Raw genomic sequence first — 17151 nt, forward strand, 5'->3', positions numbered from 1 at the left:
GTCAGATGCAGCTTGTAGAATCGCATGAGCGTGCGTCCGGCCGTCCGGCCGTCCGCCCGTCCGTGCGTGCGTCAACAGTTGGGCACAAATCTAAACGGCTCAACGTAGGATTCGAAAGTCGGGTATATATATATATATATCGTAGCGCATTGTATAGAGAAGGAAATATAATAGAAACATGGCGGCGCGAAATAAAATTATTTTATTAAAGGGGAGACTGAAAATGGACGAGCAATATTATCACACACAGCATACCACAAACATACCAAGTGAAAGTCGCGGTGTGGAGTGACGGCGGTGGGGCGATGTCGAGAGTGACGAGGGAACCCCCGTTTTTTATTAGCTCATCTGACATAGTCAGATGCAGCTTGTAGAATCGCATGAGCGTGCGTCCGGCCGTCCGGCCGTCCGCCCGTCCGAGCGTGCGTCAACAGTTGGGCACAAATCTAAACGGCTCAACGTAGGATTCGAAAGTCGGGACGTAGGGGGGTAATCCGAAAACCAGTTGGGATGTCGAAGCTGGGGGTCAAAGGTCAAAGGTCAAGAGGTGTAAAAGAAGGGGGAACATCTCCGGTATAGGGAGGAAATGCAGAATTGCGGCACAAATCTAAACGGCTCGACCTAGGCTCGTGATAGTCGGTGTATAGCATCATGGTACGAAAAGCCATCACTGTGCCGAAATTGGAGGTCACAGGTCAAAGGTCAATGGGGCACAGGGCAGATTTTATACATTTTCTGAGCACATGTTCTGACGGAGCGATTGAACAACTTTTTTGTTTCAGCGGTGACCTACCATTTTATTGGCTTTATTGAAAGGACCATGAAATGTGCTTTCCACTGACGTGCGAAGAGTAAGTGTCTGATAACCTTTTGACCCTCAAGAGGAGGGTTAAACATGGATTCCTGAACTGCCTCAATGATGTCACAGTGTTCTGATATTCATAGCACATCCATAATCTGGAAACCCAATATGCCTCGATAGCCAAACGGCTACAGTACAGGATTGCGGCTCAAAGGTCTTTGGATCGAATACCATCCGAGTTTTTATTATTTACCTGTTTTCTGTATTTTTCTATCTTTATCCATTTAACTATTTCTTTCCAATTAAGGAAAATATTTACATGATTTATTTACAACAATTTCATAACAACAAATAATTTTTACAACAGTTTCATAACAACAAATAATTTTTACAACAATTTCATAACAACAAATAATTTTTACAACAATTAAATTTATTTTTATTTTTAATAGGGTTAGGGTTATGATCACAATGCACCATAATACAGGAGTTTCAGGCACGCGATTTGTATCAACCAATGGGATTTGGGAGGTATGCAGAATGCAGAAGGTTGCTGAAATGATGTGTACGCAACTGCGTATTTGCATATCTGCGCCTAACAAAGGTGTCACTACGCACGACTTAAATGTTACGTTTATAACCGTAGCAACAGACCTCAGATGAGCCCAGACGCTCTGCGGCTCTTGTTTGTTAAGAGAAGCCATTAGATTACACGCAGGGGCTGGTTTGAGAAAGCCAATACATCAATGTACTCATATGCGTATATAGACATGGATCGGCTTGGTGCTATCTGCTCGACAATATACTGCTATCCTACTACGCACACACGCACGCTCACACGCGTGCACGCACGCACACACACACACGCACACACGCGTGCACGCACGCACACACACGCGCGCGATATTTAATGGCTAGCCAGATTCACTGCATTGATATTGATTTCTGAATTTGACATTTTCTAACGGGGCGCGCGTTTACACATATACATATATATCAGGAGCGTATAATGACAAATGTCATTTGTCATTACATGTCATGACAATTTGTCATTATACGCTCCTGATATATATGTATATAGCGTTTTATATGCTGCACAAATACGAGAACCGCATACAGCCATTCTCCAAAGACTGTTTGATTACATGCGTCAACAAATAAAACTAGCTCGCAACAATCAATACTCGGTAAGCTTCGGAAATTATATTCCATTATTCGCTCGCTACAATGCTATCATCGGCGCTCGCAGATCGCGCACCGTCCTAAACTCATACAATAAATTCACGGAACCCGCGCCGCGCGCAAACCACGGGCCTAATAATGATACGAGTTAGCAGACGATCATCGTTGTCTACACACACTCACACACGCCCATGCACAAACACATGCACACGCACACGCACACACACACACACACACACACACACACACACACAACACCACACACACAAACACGCACACAAACACTGCACACTGCGCATCGCACCCGCACACGCACACGCACACACGCACACGCACACACACACACGCGCGCGCACACACACATACACACACACATATATATATATAATTCTATATAATTCTATATATATATATACGCACGTGTACATTTGGGACAGTGGCGCACACGCCGTGAATACACAAACGGTGCGCGCGCGTTTATATGCGCTCACGAGTATCTATCGCTTTAATATCCGCGTGCGCCACTCGATGGCCGTTTTTCGAATCCGGTCTCTCGGTCGAAGAGGCGCTCATCGATAGACTTTTGACGCGATTCGCCACCGCGACTAGGACACTTCAGATGGCCGACGAGACTGGCCGGCCGTCGCTGACACGTCACGTGACGTGCTCTAACCGAGAACGGCGGTTTGCGCGTGACGGCTAAATGTGTCGAGATGAAGAGAAAAGAGAAAGAAATGAATGAATAAAAGAGCGATATCAGTTCATAAGAAATCGTCCGTGTGTATCAACGTATTTGCATGGAGTCTCTTCGTCTGAGACGCAGCCATGGCAGACGTGGTAGCTATACTGTCGCGACGCCACCATCTGAAATGTCGGACTTTTACCGACCCATGAACTCTACTAACCTTAGCCCTAGCCCTAGCCCTAGCCCTATACCTAACACTAACCCTAACCCTGCCCCTGCCCCTAACCCTAACCCTGACCTTAAACCTGACCGTGGCCCTAACCCTAACCCTAACCCTAACCCTAACCCTAACCCTAACCCTAACCCTAACCCTAACCCTAACCCTAACCCTAACCCTAACCCTAACCCTAACCCTAACCCTAACTCTAACACTAATCCTAACCATAACACCAACCCTTCCTGCGCCTTCAAGCACGCGTATTCCTGCTGCCACTACTGCTATAGTGCGTGCGTAATATCACGATATAGATGCCAACCAATATTACTTTTCGCGCTGACCTGAGAAGATATGCGGCACGCTCTTGATTATTTGCAGATAGTCATATATTGTTCGCATTTCATTATCTTACCGATGCATAGTTGACTAACGTGCATATACGCGAGTGTGTGGATGTTGCACAAATTTTTCAGAATCTGAATATCCAACGCTAGAAGGGGACAAAACTAGCAAACCGCGCGTGGGGAATTGCAAATTTCGGACAAGTATGGTATAGTGAGGTGACATGGAATGTAGGCAGATAAAACGAGAGGTGACAGAAATGGCACAAGAGGAAAGCAAATCTACAACCTGGCCGCACGCGAAAGCGGGATTGTTAACGAGGATGGCGGAGCAGCATTGCTGGAGAGAGATTGTTTTCAGTTCGAATTCGATGCATTTGAGGCTAATTCTGCATTGCGTTTATAAATAGCCGACGCGAATTCGCGTTAAATGAGACTTTGCACTGCAAATTTTCTCAATGCTATTGAATGCTCTGCTATAAGTATTCCGATCGCGCATGCTTGTGTCGACGATGTGTTCCCCTTCGGGCTTCTGTCGCCGAATATTTCTCCCTGTGCTCTCTACACAAATTCGTGCACGCAGGAACGTAATCGATTCTCGTGCAGCGTTGTAGGGGGGTGTCCGTATCTCAGCCCTGCTATATTTCTAGCCATTTCTTGCTCGCGGTCTTTCCGTGCAATTCGAGGTTGAATTTACGTTCACAGACACGCGCGTACATTTCGCTTTAATCGTTGCAGTGGCATTATCGAGTCCGCCAGAGACGATAGAACCTCGGATGGAATACGTAATGCGAGGCGTATATACGTAGTATGTGACTTCTTTCTCTATCGCGCGCTGTTTCTTGCTCTCTGCTTGCTGCACAAGCAAATACCGACACTCGAGCACATGCAGCATGCCGGCTTCGATTTTCAATATGTGAAGCTGCATCCCAATCTCGCAATATAATCGAACGGCTTTGAACGAAGCCGGTGGCAGTTGGCATTTTCCCGCAAAATCTGTGCATTTTAATAGGTTTTTATATTAAAGTTACGAATGAGGTGTATTGCGTTCGCGAACGACGGAAAATCAATAGCACAAAGTTTGGTAATAATCATTACTCAGTAATCCAGAGCAAGCGAAAGGGCGACGTTGACTGGAAAATGGTTAACTTCTAAATCCTTTAGCTCATACGGGAGCACAGATTATCCGAGGCTCAAGTCTTGAGCGGTTTCGTCATTTTCCTACAGGAATTTTTTTGGTTTATTTATTTCGGCCTTATTTTTTCAAAATTGCTTTAGATCTTTCTTTGTTTATTTTTTATCTGCATTGTCTGCTGGTGCTAGTTGGGGGCATGCTGTGTGTTTTCACGTAGGTCTTAATGTTCTATCCCATTTGGCTGGTAAGGATCTTTTGGGGCAATTGTTCGCGAATGTTCGCATTGCTTGAAGTTTATTGATTGCTGCCCTGGTTGTTCTCCAGACTCTGTCCCGGTTAGAAAAACTGGATTGATGTTAGAGTTGAAGAGACGCTTTTGATAGCTTGTGAATTATAGTCCTATATATTATAGGAGGGCCTTCTATCTATCTATCTATCTATCTATCTATCTATCTATCTATCTATCTATCTATCTATCTATCTATCTATCTATCTAGTTATCTATCTCTCTATCTATCTATCTATCTATCTATCTAGCTAGCTAGCTAGCTAGCTAGCTATCTATCTATCTATCTATCTATTATAGATAGATAGATAGATAGCTAGATAGATAGATAAATAAATAATAAATATATATATATATATAGAATAATATCTATCTATTTATCTATCTATCTATCTATCTATCTATTTATCTATCTATCTATCTATCTATCTATCTATCTATCTATCTATCTATCTATCTATCTATCTGTCTGTCAATCTATCTCTCTCTCTCTCTTCATCTCATATATATAGATATATATATATATATATATTATATATATTCATCTATCTGTTTGTCTGTCTGTCTGTCTGTCTGTCTGTCTGTCTGTCTGTCTGTCTGTCTGTCTGTCTGTCTGTCTAACTATTTACCTAACCCAGTCTATACCTACCAATCATGCAGGCCACTCACTCATGTAGAGTCGCCTAACTGCATTGTATAAAGTATTAGCTGTCTAAGTATTAGTTACATAAGAATGATGAGTTAAAAGGAAAAAATTAAATACTATGCTTGGCCAGTTTATATGAGTTTATATATATATATATATATATATATATATATAAATTCCACAATTTGTCTATCGTTAATACACCATCATGCACCAATCCGAGTACGACGTTATATTAATGTAGAATGACATACTATTCGACGTACGTTCCTCGCTGGGTTAAATAGCCATCTTGTTGAATAGGGGCCATATGTTTGGTTTCCGTGATGGGCGTCCCACGCCTCCGGGAAATCGACTATGCCAGTCACATGCCAGCAAACATATATGGCATGAGGGAAATTGTGTGCGCTTGTATGGGTCCGTCGTAGATGGCTCGCCGTTGATTGCCTATTGAATTGACGTCGTTATATTTACTGTTGTTCGGTTTCGGTCTCGCCGTGACAGCATCTTCTATCTGCGACGGCGCACTTTTGCAGCGTTGTCATATTGGGCTGTCATCCACGCTCAGCGCGGCATTTATCAGATTATGGACGGAGAATGCGTACATTCGAGTAGGTTTCCCGAAGGGCGAAGCCCGGTCTTCTCAATTTGGAATAACAGCCTGCGCGCGTCAAGCATTCGTCGAGAGAGGCGCGCGACGAGCGGTGGCGCTGTCGGCGTATCGCAGCAGACATGGCTGATTGATGAGCTATGTTGTTATCGCCGCCTTCGCGATGGCTTCATTATATACGGCCTTCACACAGTTTCCGACGGCCGCGATTCCATATTTCCTCCGTCCTCTTGTTAGCGGGCCAGAATGTTTATATATTGCCAAGATGAAATCGGTTTCGCGTTTTAGCGATAAATCTATTTATCACCGCGTACATATTGAGTGCCTTTGCTGAGTTGCCGCTATTTAATATAAGTTATTCTTAATAGTTAATATTAACAATACTTTATTATATAACAGTTAGCTTTCTAGTGCACCCATATCTCGGCACTTCGTCACGCCGGCGTACCAACTACTCTGTAAATGGGTTGATAGATTTGAGTTATGTTGGGTTTTTAAATGCACCATTGAGTTGATACTAACATCGTCCCTCGTTAATTAAAAGCAGCCTTGCTCTGTGTGGATATACCAATTGTTGATTCGAGCTCTAATTTTCCGAATGTCGCCATTATATCCGTTTATGGGCAAATAGACGCGAATGCATTATGAGAATGAGTTGGACGGTCTTCCGAAATTCTCTATCAACGAACAGAAAATTGCCCAAGCTGGAATGGTAGTATTAATTGCACTATCAGATGAAATTGCACACAAAGCCACACGAATCTACCCATTTACAAAATCGTCGAGTTTCTTGCTACTGGCGAGACATTAAACAGATATTTCGCAGCGAAAGATATTTGCCGTTTTAAATTTTTAAAAGTAAAACCTCATTATAAATGTTTTGACGCATATATTAGCATGTTTGCAGAGTCACAATGAATAATTATAAATGACATATTAAGTTAATTCGGCTTTGCCGAGTTCGTTTGAATAAGTTGGCACACGAAAGCCTGAACATAACGAGCCCGTCTAACTGTACAGATGGACTACCAAACTTGAATGAGTGTGAAACCAGAGCTCAAGGGCTGGATCTGAATATCCTGAACAGATTGTACTTGTTGTAGAAACATTCGTTGTAGAAGGTCTTTAAAATCAGATCAAATTCTAATCAGAAGTTAAAATAAAATCAGTTAATATGTTTGCATATATGCGCGGGCGCAAAAGTTTCTAGTCTATGCTATTACTTTGACGCCTCCTTCCCCCATGTGCGTATGCGCACACGAACGGCATTGATACACCTAGATTATACATGTATTATCATTTATCAGGTAAAATAAGTGTACAGATGCGTATTACATTTACAATGAATATCAGCACGAATGCAGGCCGTAGCTCTCTTGTTCCAGTATACCCTAGTTGGCGGCTAGCTAAATTGCAAATTAATAGCATCATTAATGGTATTCAGTCACGAATTCAATTAAAGCTTAATTCGGGTGGTGACCTTGAATTCACGCACTGACTCACCCGCGGAACGAAGTCGCTAGGGATTTTATTTGTTAATTAACATTAATTGTCGCAGAGCAAGCGATAATTAATGTCTTTATGAACTCGAACCCAATTAGAAGTTTAGAAAAATGGCTGAAAATATGAAGAAAGCCTTTTCACTTTTATCATCGACCAAATCGACTGATCTAACTGCAATCGTAAACCAAATATTGTGTGTCGAAATTTCGAGAAAACTTTGACAAATGAAGTTACGATAACAGGAATATAACTAAGAAGGATAAACACTAATACTATGACGACGCTCTTTTATGTTATCCATGACTGACAATTCATTTTGGATTGTGCCATCGTGGCGATCTACAGAGTTTACACAACACTGACTAAACTAATTTCCGCAGTTTTTCGCATGTCTGTATGTCAGTCCGTCTGTTTGCATGTGTGCCGACGGGACTGGCTTGCTTGATGGGCTGGCTAGCTACCGCTATATCTGCTTGCCTTTTCTATGTCCCGTTAATTCATATTATATATCGCGTAGAATTTGTCAAGTCTAAACATTTCCGGTGAGGGTATTCATTGGAAATTATTAACGAAGGTTATAAATGTGCGACATTGCCAAGTGTGTGACAAACGTATTATTGTATAGTCACTAAAGAGCAACGAGTCGTGCGCACATTCATTCCGTATCCCTGTGGACAAAAACGGGTCTCGTTAGGCGCTAATAGTAAATTCAATTTTGCGTCACATATTATTTTAGCGATAAACGATGAAATCATAATAAACGGCAACTCCGGCAACATTCAATGCGCACGTGTTATCAACGGGTGTGAGATTTCGGCGTGGCATGTAACGTAAACCGCTTCGAATGCGGGAAATTGGCACCGCGGCCGCCTCAACACTCGAGTTAAAACGAATTCGCCGTTTCGGGATAATGGGACGGGCGAAGCTGGACCGCCAACAATCACTGTCCCTGGTCGTTAATTTCGAAATTAAACAGGACAGCACATGCGTTACACGACTTCCCGCGGGGTTGTCCAAACGCAAGCAACGGAAATTTCCTCAATAATTAAAATCGTTAGCCTTCCTCTCCTCAGCGGGCATCTCCTTCGTCGCATCGCGACGCAGGCCAGCAAGCTAAAACAACTCACGGGTGCATTATTAATATGCACAAGTGTCTGAGCTGATATATGCGCGTTAATTTGCGTGCTGACGCGCAATGTACTCTCTCGCAGGACGCGGCGAGATGCCTTGAAACCTCCCAACGCGCAGAGCGATGCTCTCCATACCAACGATGTTTGGTTACCGCGGCGGAATACAGCCAGCGCGCGATTCCTCGTTAGAAGTCAGTCAACAGTTTCTCCCGCAGCGGTGGTAGGATTTGACGAGTCTTTATGGGTTCTCTCGTGTAACATTTGGCCGAACTCCTACTGCGCGCTTTACTGGTTACGAGGCTCTATCGTGGGCTATTGAGACCTGGCGATGGAAGATCGACGCGACCTGCTTGCCCGGTAGATAAAGACACGTACGGGGAAAGAGATAGCGAGCGAGCGCTCAGCGAGGAAAAGACTAACCAGGTCGAATTGCAAAAAAGAGAAATGATAGAGAGAGAGACAGAGAGAGAGAGAGAGAAAGTGGAAGATGGCGTAGGGAGAGAGGGGGAAAATGGGGAGAGAGAGACAGAGAAAGATAAATAAATAGAGAGCGGGGGAGACGACATGCGTTACCAGTTATCTATCATTGGAACCCACTCAGAAACAAACCACTCTCTGCTCCTCTGTGTATTAAAGCCTTCCCCTGGCCAATCGGCTGGGGCCGTAAATCGTCACAAACGTCGCCACCCGGCAGATAAAATCCATGTTGGCAAGCTCTGGAGAGCTAGAGGCAGAGATATGGACAACAACAGGCACGAACGCACTCACTCGCACGCACGCGCGCACACTCACGCATAACCATGCTCACGCGCACGCATAACACGCGCACACAAACGAGGACGGATAGTTGGCCCCTCTGCTGACTGCTAAAGAGAATGATAGTGATGGAGCGGAGAGGAAGGAAGAGCGAGCGAGAGAGAGAGAGAGAGAGAGAGAGAGAGAGAAAAAGCGCGAGCGATCTGTAGCGGTGAGAGCGATAAAGACCGCGAGGGAAAGGAATGATAGAGGTTGGAAGGGCGGGAGAGAGGGAGGGGAAGATGCTTATATGGTAAGACCACAACGCCATAAAGCCTTGTTATTATAATTAAACTATAACGCAATTATAATGTAACTGTAATGCAATTATGATGTAAAGCGAGCAGTGCACACGTTACTAATTGACGCCAGCTAGGGGAGCGTCCATAGATGATGGAGTACTTCATTATAGTCGCCCGCGACCGCTACGGGCTTTCACCACCGTATAACCTCGCGAGATGGAAAGGTGTGGAAAATGTCACAATAATCCACCGATGCCTTCCATCGCATCGCATATACCCGTCTACTCGTGTCTTACACGTACGAAATCCTCGGCCACCTTCTTAAAGTACTCGTCTCTGCTTCATTTACTCTTCCACGTCGATAGTTAAGGCGTTAGAAGCATTCACCGAAAATCATTGCTTTCAGATACAACGGTCCATCGCATGCACGACGGAGTCAACAATCTTCCCACCGGCCCACGCAGCCTCCAAGAAGCCCTTCGACAATGAGAAGGGCCAGTAGCAGGACACTGCTCCTCTAGCGCTACGCTACACGGGACACGTCGTGTCAGGATACCAACATATATATCGGCGCATACATATTTGATGTGTGGTTAACCGATATTCGCCGTAGCCACCAGTCGCTCTAAGAGTAATAATCACGCAATGCAATAAGCGGTGAGAATGAACACATACATTAGCCCGGGAGAGCCCGGGTGCGCACAAGCGACTGATGGCACGTCGAAACCTCGCCAAGGCCGCTGTCACTTGACTAGACGAGGGCCCAATCGCGAGGCGACACGTTGAGCAACTTGCTTTCGCGTGCCGGTCGAGAGAGCGCTATCATCGCTCTAAGTCTAATTGAATTTTCTTTTCTCTGAGCGATTTCAGCACAATTGCCTCCCCGAGATATCGCATCGAAGCCGGCTCGAAAGCACGCGACGCTGGCAACGGTGCGATAAAATATTCGAGTGGAGCTGGAGCACTGGCGACGCAGCGACACTTGACAGAACCTATAAGCTACTTGTCAGCGATTATGCAGAGAAATGGCAATCCCCGCTGATCCACGTGCGCCAAACGAGGCCGTCAGTAATAGAAGGGCGAGCGATGGAAACGCAGGGAGGTTGGGCGGGATATATCCTTTTTTGGCGCGGAGAAGTCAGCGTTCCGTTGCGCATAAACACACAATGACGCAAAGCTACACAACGACAGAGATGTTTTCTGGACGGCAATCCTATACCCGAGAGAGAGAGAGAGAGAGAGTGAGAGAGAGAGAGAGGGTAAAAAAGAGCGCGCGAGATAATGCAGCGTGTGTAAGAGGGGACCGCGAGATCGAGAAAGTGAGAGAGCGAGAGAGCAAGATATCGAGATGACGGAAATAGCAAAAGAAAGGCAGAAATAAAGCAAAAAGAGAGATGGTGAGAGAGAAAGAGGAGGATATGGAGAGAGATGGAGAAAGAGAGTAGGCAATTAGTGTCAGAAACCACGCAAACCTAGTGCTCTGCTCACCGTAAGTACCGTAGGCGTTGCCACGCATACTACGCACGCATGGACTCGGCACTGCTCATTGGAGGCTAACAAGTCGCTCGGACACGCTCGTCGTGCGCGCGCAGCTCGCGACGCCGATTCTAGATCAAAGGAGCCGCCGTCGTCGTCGCGGACAGCATTGACAAAAAAGTGGTGTCGTCAGTAGCGTACGCTCGCCTCGCACATTTCAAGCGCCCTGGCCAGTAATTGCGACATGCGCATACCATCAACGGCAGCAATGCGGATTTGTAGAACAGGGTAGGGGAGGAAGGAAGACGAGGGGTGCTGACGGGATGATGGACAAGTGTACGGACGTGTTTAAGCGTGTCTAAAATCAGTGCCAAAACGTGGCGGATGTTGGAATCATTAGGTGTTGAATGTTGGAATTACTCGATCCATTATCGTTAATTAAGTTATTTGCGAGAATGTGTGAAAAATCATTGCATCGCTGTCAGCAGGCGTCGTCAGAGCGATTGTTACTCCTAAAACTATTCCTAACTCTTACATTATATCTTTTATCGCTGAGAGGAAATTAAGTTTCCGTGAACAATTTTAAGCATATTTGCTACGAAGTGGAGGGATGGGTTGCAGGCTGGCCCAGGCTGTCGCAACTATTACAAGAAGGCGATTACACGACAAAATGTAACTCATCACTCGTTTCTTGACTACAACACGCTCTGAGGATCGCTGTGCCGCTATTGACATGAAACTTTCCATTCCAGGTGAATTAAAAATATGCAATTAGTACAATACAATACTACTAGTAGACATACTCCTCTTGTAATATAGGCCTATTCTCTCTCTGTGCCTCTCTCCCTCTTTTTTTATCTCTCTTTTCCTCCCTGTATCTGTCTATCTATCTATCTATCTATCTATCTATCTATCTATCTATCTATCTATCTATCTATCTATCTATCTATCTATCTATCCATCCATCTATTTATATATCTATCTATCTCTCTCTGTCTGTCTGTCTGTCTGTCTGTCTGTCTGTCTCTCTGTTTCTCTCTCGCCCTCTCTCTCTCTCCGTCTGTCTCTCTCTCTCTCTTTCTTTGTCTCTCTCACTCTTTCTTTCTTTCTTTGTCTCTCTCTCTCTCTCTCTCTCTCTCTCTCTTTCCAACTATTTATGTTAAGAGCCCAACCTTAAATATTATTTAAAGCAGCCGCGCACACCCTATCCCATTACGGCTTGTTACGCACATACTATACTGCATGCATGTAATAATTATGAAGTGGGGTTTTCACTATATTTCACCATGTATCATAACCACACGCACGGAAGGATGTGAAATAACCAGACGAGTGGTAGATTTCTAGTTGTACTACCGTTTACTACTAATGTGACTAGCACTTTACAAGTTTATTTATAACCGCAGCATGCTGATGGGAAAACCGGATACGCGATGTTTCTGGTACGCGCGTTTCGTAAGTTAATGATACAACTTATTCTATTATAACATTCTTCCAAGTTATGTACTCCTAAATATATTGGAAATGCGCATTGCATTGTGTAAATAAACTTTCTTATTTCTTTAAAATGACTACAGATAATTTATTGACATAATTATGCTATCTTTGTAAGTGATGAAATGAGCTGACCGCAATTGTGGTCTCCACGGTCGATGGTGCAGATTTTCTACATGACTGAGCACGCAGAGCTAACAACTGCCAGATACTGGGGAATTTTCATCTTAGCTACAAATTATTCTAAGTTCTTACTTACATGGGTGCTTAGCTTAGGTAGGCCCATATAAGGTACTTAGGTACTACTCACTACTTGGGTATCTTGGGTGCTTAGCTGCTTAGGTTAGTGCTTAGGTATTGGCTAAAATGTATAGATGTCTAGATTAATATTCCGCGCGAAAAAAACGCGCGCATGTTTTTTGTATTCGGTATCGGCGGTGTGTATCGACGTGCCTGTCCTCACGAATATTAACGAAATTCACTGCACAATTTCTTTCGATGGAAGATAGTCGATTCTTTCTTGGAGATACAGTCGTGTTGCTAGAAACAAAAGGTCTTATTATCCACACCGCGGTAGCTATTTCCCAGCCCAGCACTCTCGACTAGCCTCCGATAAAAGCATATAGATTACCGCTATTATATAGCTTCCGTTCAAGATTCAAGACTTCACAATCTTCGGCGGGATATAAGAGCTATAAAGACATTGCGTATAGAATGGCGAAGAAGGCGCGCAGCTTGCGATGGGTTGAGATAGTTACGGGCACCCGCTCTAAAAAGTCCCTCTTTTCGAATTCGCGCACATAAAAACCGCGAAAGTGTGGCAATCACCGGCGGGATGTATAATTCAAGCCGAATGCGTTCGGCCACTCATTGTCAACACTACTCTCGCGTTTGTTTCGCGTCAGCTACCAGCGGAACACATGCCGATGTAAATAACGTGACCGAGGTCTCTCCTGTCGACAGAAGTACAGGAGTTACGCAGATTTCTTGTTGATTGTACAAGTACTGCGGGCGTATGTATAGAGCGAGGCTCAAATGTTGTTTTTTGATAGGAATAGGAAAGAAGCTTGCACACAAAGGTACGACGATTGCTTGCTAATTGATGTGTGCAGTTTGTCAACTATTTTTTTACGAATTTTGTTTGTTTATAGAAGCAGAGACTATCGTCGCCTGCAAATGTACGAAAATGCTTGTTGAAAAGCAGAGAGGATGTTTGCCAAGTTTCTCGTTAAGAGAAGTGCAGTGGTTATTTGTCTACAGAGGCCCGGATAGTGCTTATAGTGATCAAAGAAGGAAAAGTATCTGTCTACAAAGATAGGAATGCTGCTTACTGAAATAGGTTAACTGCACATTTAGGTTTGGTACTTTTCTAGGGGTGTTGACGTTGCTTGCTGATGGATGCTATATATTTATCGTCGACAAATGAAAAGAAACTGCTTGCCTCAAGCGGTTGCCGCTATGAGCTGAAATGAAAAGAATATCGATTGATTAAAGATCATATCAGGAGTGAATGAATTATAAAAGGGCAGATGCAGTAGTAATCGCATTCCCCCAAAACAAGTTGACTGATAGATTTAGTCAGAGGCTTTAGATAGATTACCAAACTAACCTAACCAGTGATAGCAATAGATCTGCACACAGATCGCAATAATCAATATTTGGTACATTACAGTGATTGCACGCATTAACGCCGCAAAGACATCGACACAGCATCAGACGATTAACAATAGCACCCTCAATAAATCATGAATCTTTACCGGCATTAATTAGCTATAGTGATTAATGACAAAGAGAGCGTCAGAAACACATTGATACGGAATGGTGGTAGAACGAGCCCACGAGCAGCCCACTATCAGCGTAGAATAGAGTGATTCGTAAGTTGAAAAGCCGTGCAGTCCATTGCAGCCACGTAAAAATTAATCGAGTTAGATGGATTTTTAACTTTGACAAAATTCATCGTCACAACATGTTACGTATAAAGCCGGGCCGTATGGAAGTGCAAACTCATAAATACGAACCATAGAAAGTCTTCTTTGACGCATATACATTAGTACCGTCGATGCTGGAGTGTTTTTAACGACCTGCTCGAATATGCGGAGTCTGTGGAAACGCTTCCGCTCTGGGTTAATAACGACGCGGTCGCCTGCTGCCGTGAACGTTATTGCTGCTATTTAAAGCCCCGGTCACAACGGATCGTACGAAATTTTGTCGTGGTGGACCCATAAAATATTTGTCGTGGCCAGATCTTGCAACATGCCCGAAATATATTTCGAGTGGTCACAAGGGCTACGACACATCAAAGATGGTTTGGCGATGGGGACGCGACAGAAAAAAAAGATGTCGTGGTTATGTCGTGGGTGTGTCGCAAGTCAGTCGTGCGTCAGTCGTGAGTTGTCGGGGGGCTGTTTTTTACGTGAACAGGTCGTGGTTCACTCGTGGGATGCACGTGCTACAGTCGTGCGACTGGCGCACAACAGTCGTGGGTCATTCGTGGGTCACTCGCGCGTCCGTCTCCCGACTATCTAACGAGGCCCGGTCTGTTGCCTGCCATTTGCTGCAGAGATTTTCCAGTGGATACATCGAAGTTCTGCCCGAATGTTTGACATTTGTCACTTCATTTAATCAAAGTTAGTATCCAGGATGCCTCTCAAGAAGAAAACCAACAAGAGAAAGGTGGTAAGCTTAGCAGTTGGCCCTTGGTGATGCGAGGGGCGACACTCAGCAACAGCTCGTGAAACATGCCAGATTCCATCCGCATGAACCCCACGAAGTCACCGGCAGATTCCCGCTCCAACTCTTGCATCAGAGTACTATACTGCCCAAACATCAGGCGCAGCTCGATCCACGGCCGAACCCACCAACGTCGGGGGTTTCGCCGGTTCCTGCGCTGCTCCCGGCCCGGATCAACGCCAAACAGCACAATATTAATGCTCGTGCTGGATTCCTCCAGACGCCCCCTCAGCAGGGCCACGCGTAGTCGCTCAGGTGGAATAGCCATCCTCTTTCAGCGCCGACAGGCAGTTTTTAATTCCAAGCGTTTATTTGCCCGAGCTATATACCCCTCAAAAAACGAAAATATGTTGCAAGACTAACGCAAGACTAACGCACGACAGACTTGCAATGTTGTGCGAGCTTCTTACGAAATATAATATTCGTGAGACAATCTTGCAACTGTCTCACGACTGTCCTGCGACAGCCGTGAGACAGTTGTAGGACAGTCGTGCGATAGTCGTAAGATTGTTTGACTAAAAAAAAAAATTCTGGGACCCACGACAAGATATTTATCGCACGACAGTCGCAAGACTGTCGCAAGACTGTTGTAGGACAGACTCACGACAACCAGAAGACATAGATACCACAAAAAATCGTGCAACAAAAAAAGGTGCATGTTCAATTTTGCCTCACGACGGCAAGTCGATGCCACGATGCTCAAAATTTCGTAGGACTGTCTTGCGACGACCCCCGATGACCCACGATTTGCCCAAATTTTCTGTCGTGTCGTTGCACAAATGCGTCGTGGGCTCGTTGTGACCAGGGCTTAAGAGCTCAGTGTGAAGTAAGGCACATATGGCGGTCGACAATGCAGGCGCCATTACGTGGGCCTGGGATTAACACTGCACTGCGTTATAAGCAGCAGAAATGTCATCAGCGGGCAGGAGTAACGGTAATGCCGCAACCGGCTTCGCTGCATTTCGCTGACGATTCCATTGGGTTATATCTGCCGATTTATGGACGCAAGACGCGCGCCGCCCCCTCGTTCGTCCGCGCATCTGCGCAATAACAATGGAATTACTTAGAAATCGTAAATGCAAAAGGAGGAATTTGCAGCAGGAAGCTATTAATGGTCAACCTCCTGCAGCTAGCAGTTCCATCCCGGCTGCTGTCACACTTTCGCAGTGCGCTCGAAAGGTCACGCGGAAAAACGCAATCAATAGATAAATCGACGGGTTGTCGCGAAAATGTACGACTGCTCGCCGTCGCTGGAATTAACTCACGTTATATTAAGGGTCAAAGTCATTCACACACCGCCGCTCAAGAACAGCAATCGTAGGTAAAATGGAGAACCGTGTGTGCGCGTGCGTGCGTGCGTGCGTGCGTGCGTGCGTGCGTATTTCTGCACGCGCGGTCGCACTGCATGTGCTGGTCGATGCTACGCAATACCTGTTAGATTTGATACACGGGAAACTTAGACCGTGTCCTTCTTTATACCCCGTTCATCATAGGCCTGTCCAACGCTGTCAGTGTCCGAGTTCTTCAATGACGCTATGGTGCGACAGTATTACCCCACCAGTCACTGCCTTGCTGTTTTTGATATCGATTAGCTATGAGCTGCACACTTATTTGTAGAAAAGATCTACTCGGAGAACCCGTTCGCTGAATTTTCCCGTTAGGATTACCAAAAAAAAGAGTCGTGGTACTTACTTATTACACCACTTTCTATCCGTGCAGTGTAAATATAAATGTTGAAATAGGGCTGAAGTCTGAATAACGTATACTAGCAGACGCATGCACGTCCGTACGTGCAACGCATGAATACAAGGGCACTGCGCCGGGTTGGCCCTGGCTGGCTGCAGGTTTATGTGTTCTTACACAGATATGCCGCATCC

General features: G+C 44.9%; 1 protein-coding gene across 1 annotated transcript in view; it reads left to right on the plus strand.

Annotated features, from left to right (window-relative positions):
- LOC106809538 overlaps positions 1–11941 on the plus strand; it is a 26833-nt gene extending 14892 nt beyond the window's left edge. Inside the window, exon 2 of the mRNA XM_014812635.1 lies at positions 9981–11941. Coding sequence (XP_014668121.1) covers positions 9981–10095 — 115 coding nt within the window. The 3' untranslated portion in view covers positions 10096–11941. The remainder of the gene's footprint in view (positions 1–9980) is intronic.
- Positions 11942–17151: the final 5210 nt, after the last annotated feature.

The sequence above is a fragment of the Priapulus caudatus genome, unplaced genomic scaffold (genome assembly GCF_000485595.1).
Source record: "Priapulus caudatus unplaced genomic scaffold, Priapulus_caudatus-5.0.1 Scaffold362, whole genome shotgun sequence".
NCBI lineage: Eukaryota > Metazoa > Priapulida > Priapulimorpha > Priapulimorphida > Priapulidae > Priapulus > Priapulus caudatus.